General features: G+C 71.7%; 1 protein-coding gene across 1 annotated transcript; it reads left to right on the forward strand.

Annotated features, from left to right (window-relative positions):
* Positions 1–531: 531 nt before the first annotated feature.
* Positions 532–13161, forward strand: CAMK1 (calcium/calmodulin dependent protein kinase I). Its single transcript, XM_075005107.1, has 12 exons — positions 532–666; positions 2328–2519; positions 6268–6396; positions 6814–6888; positions 7385–7523; positions 8434–8560; positions 8794–8869; positions 8975–9087; positions 11840–11918; positions 12090–12177; positions 12386–12518; positions 12610–13161. The coding sequence occupies exons 2-12, from the start codon at positions 2431–2433 to the stop codon at positions 12672–12674; spliced, it is 1113 nt and encodes a 370-aa protein (XP_074861208.1). The 5' UTR covers positions 532–666; positions 2328–2430; the 3' UTR covers positions 12675–13161.
* Positions 13162–13168: the final 7 nt, after the last annotated feature.

Here is a 13168-nt window from a genome sequence, read left to right on the forward strand (position 1 = left end):
GCGGGTAGGGGTCTCGGGGGGGCAGGGGGCTCCCATGGGGGGTGGGTAGGGGTCTTGGGGGTGTAGGGGGCTCTCACGGGGGGCGGGCATGGATCTCGGGGGGGCATAGGGGTTCCCATGGCGGGTAGGGGTCTCGGGGGGGTGTAGGGGGTTCCCGCGGGAGGTGGGGCGGCGGGTAGGGGTCTCGGGGGGGCATAGGGGTTCCCACGGCGGGTAGGGGGCTCGGGGGGTGTAGGGGGTTCCCGCGGGGGGGTGGCGGGTAGGGGTCTCGGGGGGGCAGGGGGCTCCCATGGGGGGTGGGTAGGGGTCTTGGGGGTGTAGGGGGTTCCCGCAGGAGGTGGGCTGGCAGGTAGGGATCTCGGGGGGGCATAGGGGGTTCCCGCGGGGGGGGCGGCGGGTAGGGGTCTCGGGGGCTCCCACGGGGGGGGTCCCGGGGCGCTCTTCCCCCGCCCGACGCGATTTCCAGCCCTTCGGTGCCAGGCTGGCAGCGGCCGCCCGAGTCGCCCCGCCCCGCCCCCGTCTAATTTTAGTGGGAGCCCGTCGCCAGGCAGCTCCCGGCCCCGGATTGGCCGCTCGGGGAGCCGAGCCCCGCCCGCCGTGACGTCACGGGCCGGGGTGCCGGCGGGGTGCGGACGGGGGTTCGGGCGCTCGGCTGGCGGGAGCGCGGTGAGTGCGCGCGGGCGGGGCCGGGCCGGGCCCCCCGGCTGGGGCTGCTCCCTGCGCGCCCCCCTCCGGCCAGGGGCGGCGCACGCAGGTGCTTGGCCGGGCCGGGCCGTGGCCGTGGCCGTGGCCGTGGCGGGAGGCTGCTGGCGCAAGCCCCGGGCCGCAGCGTGGCCGCCGGCCCCAGTGGCACGGGCCGGGCTGTGCCCCCCGTGCCCGGCACGCGGGGTGGCCGTGCGCCCGCCTGCACCGCATAGCGGCTGCCGCTGAGTCTGCGCACCCCTGCCCGTCCCCTGCCCGTGCACATCCGCACCGGCTCCGTGCGGGGACAGGACGCGGCCACCTGTGGATGCGGAGCGCTGGCAGGAGCCTGGGCCGCCACGTGGGTGCCCAGCCGCCCCTGGGCTGCAGGGCCTCGGCCGCCCGTCCAGGACCTTGGGGTCTCCGAGGGGCTGAGCTCATGGGCCCTTCCGCCCCAGCCCGTGGGTGCTGCCCGGCCCCTTCCCAACCGGCATGGACCCTGCCTGGCCCTGGCCTCCTGCCCCTTCCCGACCTGCATGGACCCTGCCTGGCCCTGGCCTCCTGCCCCTTCCCGACCGGCATGGACCCAGCCTGGCCCTGGCCTCCTGCCCCTTCCCGACCTGCATGGACCCTGCCTGGCCCTGGCCTCCTGCCCCTTCCCGACCTGCATGGACCCTGCCTGGCCCTGGCCTCCTGCCCCTTCCCGACCTGCATGGACCCAGCCTGGCCCTGGCCTCCTGCCCCTTCCCGACCGGCATGGACCCAGCCTGGCCCTGGCCTCCTGCCCCTTCCCGACCTGCATGGACCCAGCCTGGCCCTGCCCTGCCTGGCCCTTCCCGACCTGCATGGACCCAGCCTGGCCCTGGCCTCCTGCCCCTTCCCGACCGGCATGGACCCAGCCTGGCCCTGGCCTCCTGCCCCTTCCCGACTGGCATGGACCCAGCCTGGCCCTGGCTTCCTGCCCCTTCCCGACCTGCATGGACCCAGCCTGGCCCTGGCCTCCTGCCCCTTCCCGACCTGCATGGACCCAGCCTGGCCCTGCCCTGCCTGGCCCTTCCCGACCTGCATGGACCCAGCCTGGCCCTGGCCTCCTGCCCCTTCCCGACCGGCATGGACCCAGCCTGGCCCTGGCCTCCTGCCCCTTCCCGACCTGCATGGACCCTGCCTGGCCCTGGCCTCCTGCCCCTTCCCGACCTGCATGGACCCTGCCTGGCCCTGGCCTCCTGCCCCTTCCCGAACTGCATGGACCCAGCCTGGCCCTGGCCTCCTGCCCCTTCCCGACCTGCATGGACCCTGCCTGGCCCTGGCCTCCTGCCCCTTCCCGAACTGCATGGACCCAGCCTGGCCCTGGCCTCCTGCCCCTTCCCGACCTGCATGGACCCTGCCTGGCCCTGGCCTCCTGCCCCTTCCCGAACTGCATGGACCCAGCCTGGCCTTGGCCTCCTGCCCCTTCCCGAACTGCATGGACCCAGCCTGGCCCTGGCCTCCTGCCCCTTCCCGACCGGCATGGACCCAGCCTGGCCCTGGCCCTGGCCCTGGCCCTGGCCCAGGCCCAGCTCATCTAGTCAGGGATGCACAGCTTTGCTGGGTCAGGTGAAGCTCCTACCCAGGCAAGCACAAGCTGCAAGTTCCTCTGCTCTGCGCAGGCCCTGAGCTGGGTGTTGGCAGGAGGCTGATCCGCACCAGGCCTGCTGGGTAGGCTGCCCAGCGCACCTCAGGGCAGGCGGCTGAGGCTGGCCCCCGGGAAGGATGATGCCTTTGGGTGAGGACGGGCCGAGCTGGAAGAAGAAAGCCCAGGACATTCGAGAGATCTACGAGTTCCGGGAGACCCTGGGCACGTGAGTCTGAGCAGCTGCCCCTCCCAGGGCCCTGTGCCACTGCTGGGGGCTGTGCTCCTGTCTGTGCTGCTTGTACAACTCCAGAGGGCGCTGGGGGGGAGCTCCCAGCTGGGGGGATGGAGGGGCGGGGCGCTGGCTGGGGGGGGAGCTCCCAACAGGGGGCACGGGGGGGGTGGGGCACTGGCTGGGGGAGGAGCTCCCAGCTGGAGGTCAAGGGGGGTGGGGCGCTGGCTGGGGGAGGAGCTCCCAGCTGGGGGGGCGGGGGGGCAAGGCGCTGGCTGGGGGGTGGTGGAAGCTCCCAGCTGGGGGGGCGGGGCGCTGGCTGCGGGGTGGTGGAAGCTCCCAGCTGCTCCAGCCTGTCCTGTCGTAGCGGATATGCCCCTGGAAGCTGGGGTGGCTGGTGCTGTTTGCTCCCCAGCTGGCGGACCTCTGCCCCCACACTGGCTCTGGGTTGCCTGGGGGCAGTTGCTGGGCAGGGCTGGGCAGGGTGGAAACCAGCTGCCTCAAATATTAGCGCAAGGCTGGGAGCGGGAGCGGGAGCTGGAGCTGGTGCTGGGCGGGTAGGTCAATATTGACAGAGCCGGTGGCGTGCTGGCGGGGCAGGGCGGGGCCGGGAGGAGACCCCCGCCGGGAGAGGCACTGCCAGCTTTGCCCTGCCGGAGCCCTTGAGCGGCTTGGGGACGAAGGAACCCTCTGGTGCCAGGCGGGCAGGGCTCCCTGTATTGGCGCTTGGGGCTGCTGTCAGCTGCTTGCCCCAGGGAGATCTGTGCAGAGCTTCCCCTTGGAGGCTCGTGCTCCCCAGCCCAGCAGCCCCCGAGGCAGCCTTTCCTCCCCCCAGCCCGGCTCTCTGCAGGCTGCCTGGGACGGGCAGTCTACCTCAGCCTGGCCAGGCCTCTGCCCGTCCCCTGGCAGGCCTGGCCGAGCCGTTGCACGTGCCCAGCCTCTGTCCTCCAGCCCCTTCCGGAGGCCCGGTCTCTGCCGGTGCTGGAGTTCGCCAGGGTTGCTGGCATTCACAGGCTGCACACGGATCCCCGAGCCGCATCTGCCCCCACCCCGCCAATGGAGCAGGGCCCACTGAGACAGGCCCGGTGAGCTGGTGCAGGGGTCTGTCTGCCAGCGGCTGCCCCCGGCCTGGCCCAGCAGGGGAGGGGGCAGGCGTGGGGCTCCTGGGCTGTCGCTCCTGCCCCACCCTGCCGGGCAGCTGCACATCCTGCCCTTCCTGAGGCGCTGTGGCGCTGGCTCTGTCCAGGGCACTTGGTGCTCAGCAGCTCCCCGGCGGGTTTGCCTCTGTGCGCCCGTTCCCAGACGAGTCGGGGTCCTGCCACACCTCCAGCAAGGGTGGGGCCCTCCTCCCCTCGCCTCTGGGGGCCTGGGGCCCAGCTGGCCGAGGGGCCGTTACGCCGCATGGCCCTGGGCAGCACAGCCTGCCTGCCGCCCTGGCGGCTGCTGGCTTCCCCGGGGCTGGGCTGGGCGTGTGGCCTGGCTGCTGGGGAGAGGGAGGGACCCCAGGGGGGCTCCCACCAACCTCCCCGTCTGCTGTCCTGCCCTAGAGTCCCAGCCATCCCTCTGCCCTGCCTGTGGCAGTGCCCCTCCCTACAGAGAGCAGGAGCCTCACCCCCTCTCCCTACATACCCCGTTCTCCTGCCCCCACCCCCCGCCTGCCTTCAGCTGGACAGGATGCAGGCACTGGCTGAGTGTCCTGGCACCGCACTCCCCTACCCACATGCCCTGAGCTCCTGCTGCAAAGGGAGGGGCTGGGGGGTGAGAGCCCCCCTCAGGACGATATGTGGGGCCAGGGGGTCTGCAGCCCTCCACTGGTTCCTGCTCTGCCGGCCCCACGCTCAGCTCTAGCCTGAGGGGACTTTGCCTGTCTGGGGGAACCCTGGAGCTGGTGAGGGGCCTGCTGTGGGGGTGGGCCCTGAGGCCTTACTCAGCTTACACAGTAAGCGTGGGGAGGGGGTAACTCCCCTGCCTGGCCTTGGGCGCCTTCAATGGGCTGACTTACAGGCTACTGGGTACTGGGAGCGGGTGACTGTAGGCCGCGATGGGGCCTGGGGTTTCTGGGAGGGTCAGCGGGGGTTTCCCAGGAGCTGGGGGGCAGGAGCTGGGGGCAGTGGGGCTCCCCAGGAGCTGGGGGGCAGGAGCTGGGGGTAGTGGGGGCTCCCCAGGAGCTGGGGGCAGTGGGGGCAGGGGGAAGGAGCTGGGGGTAGTGGGGGCTCCCCAGGAGCTGGGGGGCAGGAGCTGGGGGCAGCGGGGGCTCCCCAGGAGCTGGGGGCATTGGGGGCAGGGGGAAGGAGCTGGGGGGCAGGAGCTGGGGGCAGCGGGGGCTCCCCAGGAGCTGGGGGCAGTGGGGGCTCCCCAGGAGCTGGGGGGCAGGAGCTGGGGGCAGCAGGGGCTCCCCAGGAGCTGGGGGGCAGGAGCTGGGGGCAGCGGGGGCTCCCCAGGAGCCGGGGGGGGCAGATCGACACTCCCAAGGACCAGGGTTTCTGGGAGGCAGTGTGGGGCACACAGGGATTGGCGTTGCAAAGGCCCACGTCTGAACTAAACCACATTTCACTTCCCATCCTCTCCGGAAACGGGGGCCCTAGTGTGTCTGTTGTTTCCTGTGTGCAGCCCAAGTGAGCAGCCAGAGCTGCTGGCCATGGGTCAGCAGTGTGCAGGGTGGGCAGGCACCCAGCGCCGCTCCTGCAAGCGGCCGCTGCCAGCCCCTTCCCAAGTCACCTGCAGCTCCAGCCTCTCTGGAAGGATGGGCCATGAGCACCAGGCCTGGAGCCAGCTGCTAACGTCCCCCAGCTGAGCACCACAGCCCACTTTGGGCTCCTGTCACTGGGGCCGCTGGGAGCTGCTCATTGGTCCTGCTCCTGGCTAGAGGGGCAGAGGGAGGAGCAGGAGCCGAGCCAGTTGTGGCCATGGCTGGGGTGAGCCTGGTGCGGCTGGTTTTCATGTGCTCCCTGGCCCCGTGTTTCTTCCAGCCTCCTGCCTGGGCCTCGTGCAAATGCCCAGCCCAGCTGCGTGGCTTAGCCCTGCAGGCTCTGGACACGGGCCCTTGCGGCTGCTGCTGCCGCCGCCCTGGCAGGAGAGTTTGCTGTTGGGGCCATGCTGTTACCTGAGCTGGAGTCCGGGGCTGGCCTGTTGGCTCCACTCAAAGGGGCCATCTCATCTGGGATGCCTCTGGAGTGGGCAGCAGCTGAATACACAAAGAATGCTTGCCTGGGGCTGGGCTGCAGCTGGCTCTAGGGAAGAGCGTGGGGGGCTGGTTAGCCAGCAGCCCTTGCTGGGGCTGGGCTGCAGCTGGCTCTGGGGAGGAGCATGGGGGGCTGGTTAGCCAGCCGCCCTTGCTGGGGCTGGGCTGCAGCTGGCTCTGGGTGCTGGCATTGGGTGTGGTCGGCCCAGGGAGGCCTGTGGATGCAGTCAGTGGAAGGGGCTGGGGTCAGGGCTGTCTCCTTGCTGGCAGCCTGTGGGGAGGTGCCCCCTGAGGTGCCCAGGGCTGTGAGGGTTGGGGGGGGGGAGCCCCGTGACTATGCAGCCCCTGAGGCCCCTGCCACACACTGGCCAGCCCAGGCCTGTGCTCCTCACTCAGCTCCAGGGCAGCGCCCGCCCTGTGGCAGCTCTGTGTGCTGGGCGCTGGGCAGCAGCCCCACCCGCTGCAGAGGGGGGAGCTCACATGGGGCTGGAATAGCCCTTTCCAGCAGTTACCATGCCAACAGCCGCCAGCCCTGGCCTGGCCCCAGCTCCCCTCTTTCCCCAGCGGAGCCTTCTCCGAGGTGGTGCTGGCAGAGGAGCGCAGCAGCCGGAAGCTGGTGGCCATTAAGTGCATTGCCAAGAAGGCCCTGCAGAGCAAGAGCAGCCTGGAGAACGAGATTGCCGTCTTGCACAAGTAGGTGCCCTGGCACAGGCAGCGTGAGCGCCGAGCCTGGCGCGTGCCCGTGGCTCCGTGCTGGGCACCCTGCACCGCCCCTCTGTGCCGGCAGCCTGGCACCTGGGCCACGCCTCGGCCCCTTTCTGCAAACGGCCACGGGTTGGAGCCTCCGGCTCCTGGAGAAGCCGCCAGCTGCCCGGGCTAGCTGCTCCCAGCCTGCTGCGGCTGCTTGGCCGCTCTCATCTCCAGGTTCCCTGTCTCAGCGCAGCCCCTGTCTGCCACCCCCCCCATCTCTGGGCTCCTGTCTCCAGCCCCCATCTGCTGCGCCCCCCCAATCTCTGGGCCCCGGTCTCCAACCCCCATCTCACCACAAGACCACCCCATTTCTGTCTCCAGCTCCCCCATCTCACTGCACGATCACCCCATCTGTTTCAGAATTAAGCACCCCAACATTGTGGCTCTGGATGACATTTACGAGAGCGGGGGTCACCTCTACCTTATCATGGAGCTGTGAGTGGGGCAGGGGCCGGGCTGGTGGGTGGCTCCTCTAGGGCTCGGAAGGAGGCCTGCAGGAGCCCAGGGTTGCAGAAATGTGCTCAGAGGGCCCCGAGCCTTGTTTCTGCCCCCTAAGGCCCTGGGAAGGAGTTGATGTGCTGGAGAGGTGGGAGTGAGGGTGGGATGTGACCTTGGGAGGAAGTTTTGTGGCTGGAGGGGTGTCAGGGGCAGTACTCGCTTGGGGCACCCCTCCGACAGCCTGCTCCTGCTCCTGCTGGCTGCTCCACTGGCTGCGGGGGGAGAGTGTCGGGTAGGTGAGCCCTCAGGAGGCCCTGAATTGCTTGGTGGCAGCAGGTGCAGCTGGGGGCGTATGGGTGGGCTGCAGGCGAGCGGCCCTTGGAGCCAGGTCCCAAGCAGGTCCAGGAGCTGGGGCACCCAGGGCCCACGCCGCTCACTCCGTGCTGGGGGCGGGGGCTGAGCCGGGCTGACTACAGCTCCCCGCGCCCCGCAGCGTCTCGGGCGGAGAGCTGTTCGACCGGATTGTGGAGAAGGGCTTCTACACGGAGCGGGACGCCAGCCAGCTGGTCCGGCAGATCCTGGACGCGGTGCGGTACCTGCACGAAAGGGGCATTGTGCACCGGGACCTGAAGGTGAGCCGGCCGCCGGCGCTGGAGACGCCCAGGCGGGCTAAGCACAGTGCCTGCACCAGGGCCACCCAGGTGTGGGCACAGGGGCCCTGCTGCTTTCACCATCCACTCCCGTCTCGCACTCTGGCTGCATGTGTCACAGCCCGGCACGGCCCTGGGGCGGCCGGGTCTGGTCTCGCGGCATGGCACAGCCCTGGGGCAGCTGGGTCTGGTCTCGCGGCATGGCACAGCCCTGGGGCAGCTGGGTCGGGTCTTGCAGCACGGCACGGCCCTGGGGCAGCTGGGCTCTCTCCGGCCAGGTCTGGTTTCGCTGTAGGCCCCCTGGCTGTGTCCGTGGTGACACCTGGTCTCCGCTGTGTCCTGCAGGAAGGCGTCTGTGAGTGCTCTGTTAGGCGCTTGCTAGTGGTGGCTGCAGGGGCAGTGTTTGTGACTCAGGAAGGGTGATGGGCTGGGAGCCCCAGCAGAGGGGCTGTTTGCAGGGTGGGAACCATTTGCAGGGTGTCTCCTGCATCTGTTCTTTCCAAAGGGCCTGGGCTCAGCTATGTCCTGGGGCTGGACAGGCAGCACCTGAGGGGCGCAGGGGTGGAGCTCTCCATTTGTGGGGTGTGTGACCTGCCCCAGGCTGCAGGGCAGGCTCAAGGGGGCCCTGCTTGGCCCCAGTGCTGCACTGTGCGCAATGTTCTCCAGAGCGTCTGTGTGCACGGAGCATGCTGGGGCTCCCCTGTGCCCTGGGCAGGGCAGGCCCCTGCTCTACGCTGGCCAGGCTGCGAGTGAGGCATGGCGAGGGGGCAGTGGGGAGGAGGCTGGCGGGGCGCAGGAGAAGTGGGGCAGGGAGCGTGGCAGGCACAGGGCTGGGCCGCGGGAACAGGACTGGACCTGTGTGACTGTACCCCCTGCACCTGGCTCGGCACAGCCCGAGAACCTGCTCTATTACAGCCTGGACCCCGACTCCAAGATCATGATCAGCGACTTCGGGCTGTCGAAGATCGAGGGCTGCGGCAGCGTCATGTCCACAGCGTGTGGGACCCCTGGCTATGTGGGTGCGTGAAGCCAGAAAGAGCACCAGTAGCCAGGTCGCCTTGGTCTCTGGGGGCCAGGGGGGCAGCCCCCCTGGGGTCTGCTGTGTAGGGCAGAGGGTTCTGCCCGTGGGGGTGGGGCTTTCTTGAGGGGCAGAGGGGTTCTGCCCCATGTGGGGCTCCTTGGGGGGCAGGTGTCACGTAATCAGCTCTGTGTGGGGCCCAAGCCCCTCCTCACATTTACCCCCTCTCTGCAGCCCCGGAGGTGCTAGCGCAGAAGCCCTACAGCAAGGCCGTGGATTGCTGGTCTATCGGCGTCATCGCCTACATCCTGTAGGTACTGCCAGGGCTGGGGGGTGGGCTGGGATGCCCAGGGAACCCTGGCCACACCACCCCACTTCCCAGCACCCCACTCTAGCAGAGCTCTCTCCCGCGCAGGCTGTGTGGCTACCCGCCCTTCTACGACGAGAGCGACGCCAAGCTCTTTGAGCAGATCCTGCAGGCCGAGTACGAGTTCGACTCGCCCTACTGGGACGACATCTCCGAGTCCGGTACGTGGGGCTGCTGTCGCACTTCCCCAGGCCAGACTTGTGTGAGGGTGGGAGGGCAACCGGGGGAAGAGAGACAAGGCCTGGCTGGCGCTGAGGGGGAGAAGGGGGGCGGGGGCCCGGCTGGTGCAGGGGCGGGGGCTGAGGGGCAGGAAGGGGGGCGGGGGCTCGGCTGGTGCAGGGGCGGGGGCTGAGGGGCAGGAAGGGGGGCGGGGGCCCGGCTGGTGCAGGGGCAGGGGCTGAGGGGAAGAGGGGCAGGAAGGGGGGCGGGGGCCCGGCTGGTGCAGGGGCAGGGGCTGAGGGGAAGAGGGGCAGGAAGGGGGGCGGGGGCCCGGCTGGTGCAGGGGCGGGGGCTGAGGGGAAGAGGGGCAGGAAGGGGGGCGGGGGCCCGGCTGGTGCAGGGGCAGGGGAAGAGGGGCAGGAAGGGGGGCGGGGGCCCGGCTGGTGCAGGGGCGGGGGCTGAGGGGCAGGAAGGGGGGCGGGGGCCCGGCTGGTGCAGGGGCGGGGGCTGAGGGGCAGGAAGGGGGGCGGGGGCCCGGCTGGTGCAGGGGCGGGGGCTGAGGGGAAGAGGGGCAGGAAGGGGGGCGGGGGCCCGGCTGGTGCAGGGGCGGGGGCTGAGGGGAAGAGGGGCAGGAAGGGGGGCGGGGGCCCGGCTGGTGCAGGGGCGGGGGCTGAGGGGAAGAGGGGCAGGAAGGGGGGCGGGGGCCCGGCTGGTGCAGGGGCGGGGGCTGAGGGGAAGAGGGGCAGGAAGGGGGGCGGGGGCCCGGCTGGTGCAGGGGCGGGGGCTGAGGGGCAGGAAGGGGTGCGGGGGCCTGGCTGGTGCAGGGGCAGGGGCTGAGGGGCAGGAAGGGGGGCGGGGGCCCGGCTGGTGCAGGTGCAGGGGCGGGGGCTGAGGGGCAGGAAGGGGGGCGGGGGCCCGGCTGGTGCAGGGGCAGGGGAAGAGGGGCAGGAAGGGGGGCGGGGGCCCGGCTGGTGCAGGGGCGGGGGCTGAGGGGCAGGAAGGGGGGCGGGGGCCCGGCTGGTGCAGGGGCGGGGGCTGAGGGGCAGGAAGGGGGGCGGGGGCCCGGCTGGTGCAGGGGCAGGGGCTGAGGGGAAGAGGGGCAGGAAGGGGGGCGGGGGCCCGGCTGGTGCAGGGGCGGGGGCTGAGGGGCAGGAAGGGGGGCGGGGGCCCGGCTGGTGCAGGGGCGGGGGCTGAGGGGCAGGAAGGGGGGCGGGGGCCCGGCTGGTGCAGGGGCGGGGGCTGAGGGGAAGAGGGGCAGGAAGGGGGGCGGGGGCCCGGCTGGTGCAGGGGCGGGGGCTGAGGGGAAGAGGGGCAGGAAGGGGGGCGGGGGCCCGGCTGGTGCAGGGGCGGGGGCTGAGGGGAAGAGGGGCAGGAAGGGGGGCGGGGGCCCGGCTGGTGCAGGGGCTGAGGGGAAGAGGGGCAGGAAGGGGGGCGGGGGCCCGGCTGGTGCAGGGGCGGGGGCTGAGGGGCAGGAAGGGGGGCGGGGGCTCGGCTGGTGCAGGGGCGGGGGCTGAGGGGAAGAGGGGCAGGAAGGGGGGCGGGGGCCCGGCTGGAGCAGGGGCGGGGGCTGAAGGGCAGGAAGGGGGGCGGGGGCTCGGCTGGTGCAGGGGCGGGGGCTGAGGGGAAGAGGGGCAGGAAGGGGGGCGGGGGCCCGGCTGGTGCAGGGGCTGAGGGGAAGAGGGGCAGGAAGGGGGCGGGGGCCCGGCTGGTGCAGGGGCGGGGGCGGGGGCTGAGGGGCAGGAAGGGGGGCGGGGGCCCGGCTGGTGCAGGGGCGGGGGCTGAGGGGAAGAGGGGCAGGAAGGGGGGCGGGGGCCCGGCTGGTGCAGGGGCGGGGGCTGAGGGGAAGGGGGGCGGGGGCCCGGCTGGTGCAGGGGCGGGGGCTGAGGGGAAGGGGGGCAGGAAGGGGGCGGGGGCCCGGCTGGTGCAGGGGCGGGGGCTGAGGGGAAGAGGGGCAGGAAGGGGGGCGGGGGCCCGGCTGGTGCAGGGGCGGGGGCTGAGGGGCAGGAAGGGGGGCGGGGGCCCGGCTGGTGCAGGGGCTGAGGGGAAGAGGGGCAGGAAGGGGGGCGGGGGCCCGGCTGGTGCAGGGGCTGAGGGGAAGAGGGGCAGGAAGGGGGGCGGGGGCCCGGCTGGTGCAGGGGCGGGGGCTGAGGGGAAGAGGGGCAGGAAGGGGGGCGGGGGCTCGGCTGGTGCAGGGGCGGGGGCTGAGGGGAAGAGGGGCAGGAAGGGGGGCGGGGGCCCGGCTGGCGCAGGGGCTGAGGGGAAGAGGGGCAGGAAGGGGGGCGGGGGCCCGGCTGGTGCAGGTGCAGGGGCTGAGGGGAAGAGGGGCAGGAAGGGGGGCGGGGGCCCGGCTGGTGCAGGTGCAGGGGCTGAGGGGAAGAGGGGCAGGAAGGGGGGCGGGGGCCCGGCTGGTGCAGGTGCAGGGGCGGGGGCTGAGGGGCAGGAAGGGGGGCGGGGGCCCGGCTGGTGCAGGGGCGGGGGCTGAGGGGAAGAGGGGCAGGAAGGGGGGCGGGGGCCCGGCTGGTGCAGGGGCGGGGGCTGAGGGGCAGGAAGGGGGGCGGGGGCCCGGCTGGTGCAGGGGCTGAGGGGAAGAGGGGCAGGAAGGGGGGCGGGGGCCCGGCTGGTGCAGGGGCAGGGGCGGGGGCTGAGGGGCAGGAAGGGGGGCGGGGGCCCGGCTGGTGCAGGGGCAGGGGCTGAGGGGAAGAGGGGCAGGAAGGGGGGCGGGGGCCCGGCTGGCGCTTTATTCTCTGGTTCTAGCCAAAGATTTCATCCAGCACTTAATGGAGAAGGAGCCCAACAAGCGCTTCACATGTGAGCAGGCTCTGCAGCACCCCTGGTAAGGCCCCTCTGTGGCCCTCCCGCTTTGCTGAAGGGTCCCAGCCCTGGGCATCCCTCCCTGGTCCCTCCACAGCCAGGGCTTAGCTGCTGTGGGTCCCTCTGGGCCCGCTGGTGGAGCCGTGTGGCTGGGCCCCTGCCGCCTGCGCCCCAACTCCCTGTGTGCTCTCAGGATCGCTGGGGACACAGCCCTGGACAAGAACATCCACCAGTCTGTCAGCGAGCAGATCAAAAAGAACTTCGCCAAGAGCAAGTGGAAGGTGAGCGCCTTGTGCCGCCCTGTACCCAGCGCCCCCCGCCCCAGCTCTGCCTGCCAGGGTGCTGCGCAGGGGGCACTGCGGGCTCCTGCGCCCAGCGCCAGGTCATAGTCCCACCTGGCAATCCGCCCCATGGGGGTGCCTGCAGGCACAGCCTCCACCTGGTCTCGGGCCTGGCCCCTGGTCCCAGCCATCCCTCTGTCCTGTGCAGCAAGCTTTCAACGCCACGGCCGTGGTGAGACACATGAGGAAGCTGCAGCTGGGAACCAGCCAGGAAGGACCTGTGCAAACCACGCCAACCGGCCTCTGTCCCGGTGAGCTGCTGGGAGCTGAGGCCAGTGATGGTGAGTATCAGCCCTGACCTTGGCCGGGGGACTCGCCCAGCAGGGCCCTGAGCAGGAACGCTGCATCTGACGCTCTGTTCTTGCCTGGCAGGATCGGCCGCCAGGAGCTGTGCCCGGTTCCTGGGGCCCAGTTCTCAGCACCTCCCCAAGGACTGATGGCACCTGCCGTGGCTCTGCCGCAGCAGCACAGGCCAGTGGGGGCTCCGAACATGGCTGCGCTGTGATTATCCAAGCAGGGACTGGACGCCCCCCGGGCACAGCAGAGAGCTGCCCTGGGACTGAGCCGCTGGGGAATTCAGCACCGCTGGCAGGCAGGCAGAGGTGCCCTTGCTGCAGGGTGTGGGCTGGGACCCTAGCACTCGCCCAAGGACAGAGCCAGGCCAGGCCCACTGACCCCCCCGGCTATGCTGCAGGGGCTGGGGCCGGGGCCCTGAGCAAGCGCTGAGCTAACTGCAGCAGGGGAGGAGAAAGGGCTCGGTGGGCAGGCTGGGGTGGGCTCTCTGCTATGGGGCAAGGGGGCTTGCTGAGCTACACCTCTCACTTCCGGCCCCTCCGGCTCGGGTCTCACCCCCCCGCATGGCAACGCAGAATTTCACACCTGGCTCTCTGCAGGGAGCCTTGTATTAAAGGAGAGCAACCCTCACGGCTGG

This window comes from Carettochelys insculpta, chromosome 11, assembly GCF_033958435.1.
Source record: "Carettochelys insculpta isolate YL-2023 chromosome 11, ASM3395843v1, whole genome shotgun sequence".
NCBI lineage: Eukaryota > Metazoa > Chordata > Testudines > Carettochelyidae > Carettochelys > Carettochelys insculpta.

What these genes read in the sequence shown, in the direction of transcription:
- CAMK1 (XM_075005107.1), top strand. Translation starts at nt 2,431, where the DNA reads ATGATGCCTTTGGGTGAGGACGGGCCGAGCTGGAAGAAGAAAGCCCAG. An exon ending in TTCCGGGAGACCCTGGGCAC is followed by an intron (nt 2,520 to 6,267) that starts GTGAGTCTGAGC and finishes CTCTTTCCCCAG; the next exon opens with CGGAGCCTTCTCCGAGGTGG. An exon ending in TGGGACCCCTGGCTATGTGG is followed by an intron (nt 8,561 to 8,793) that starts GTGCGTGAAGCC and finishes CCCTCTCTGCAG; the next exon opens with CCCCGGAGGTGCTAGCGCAG.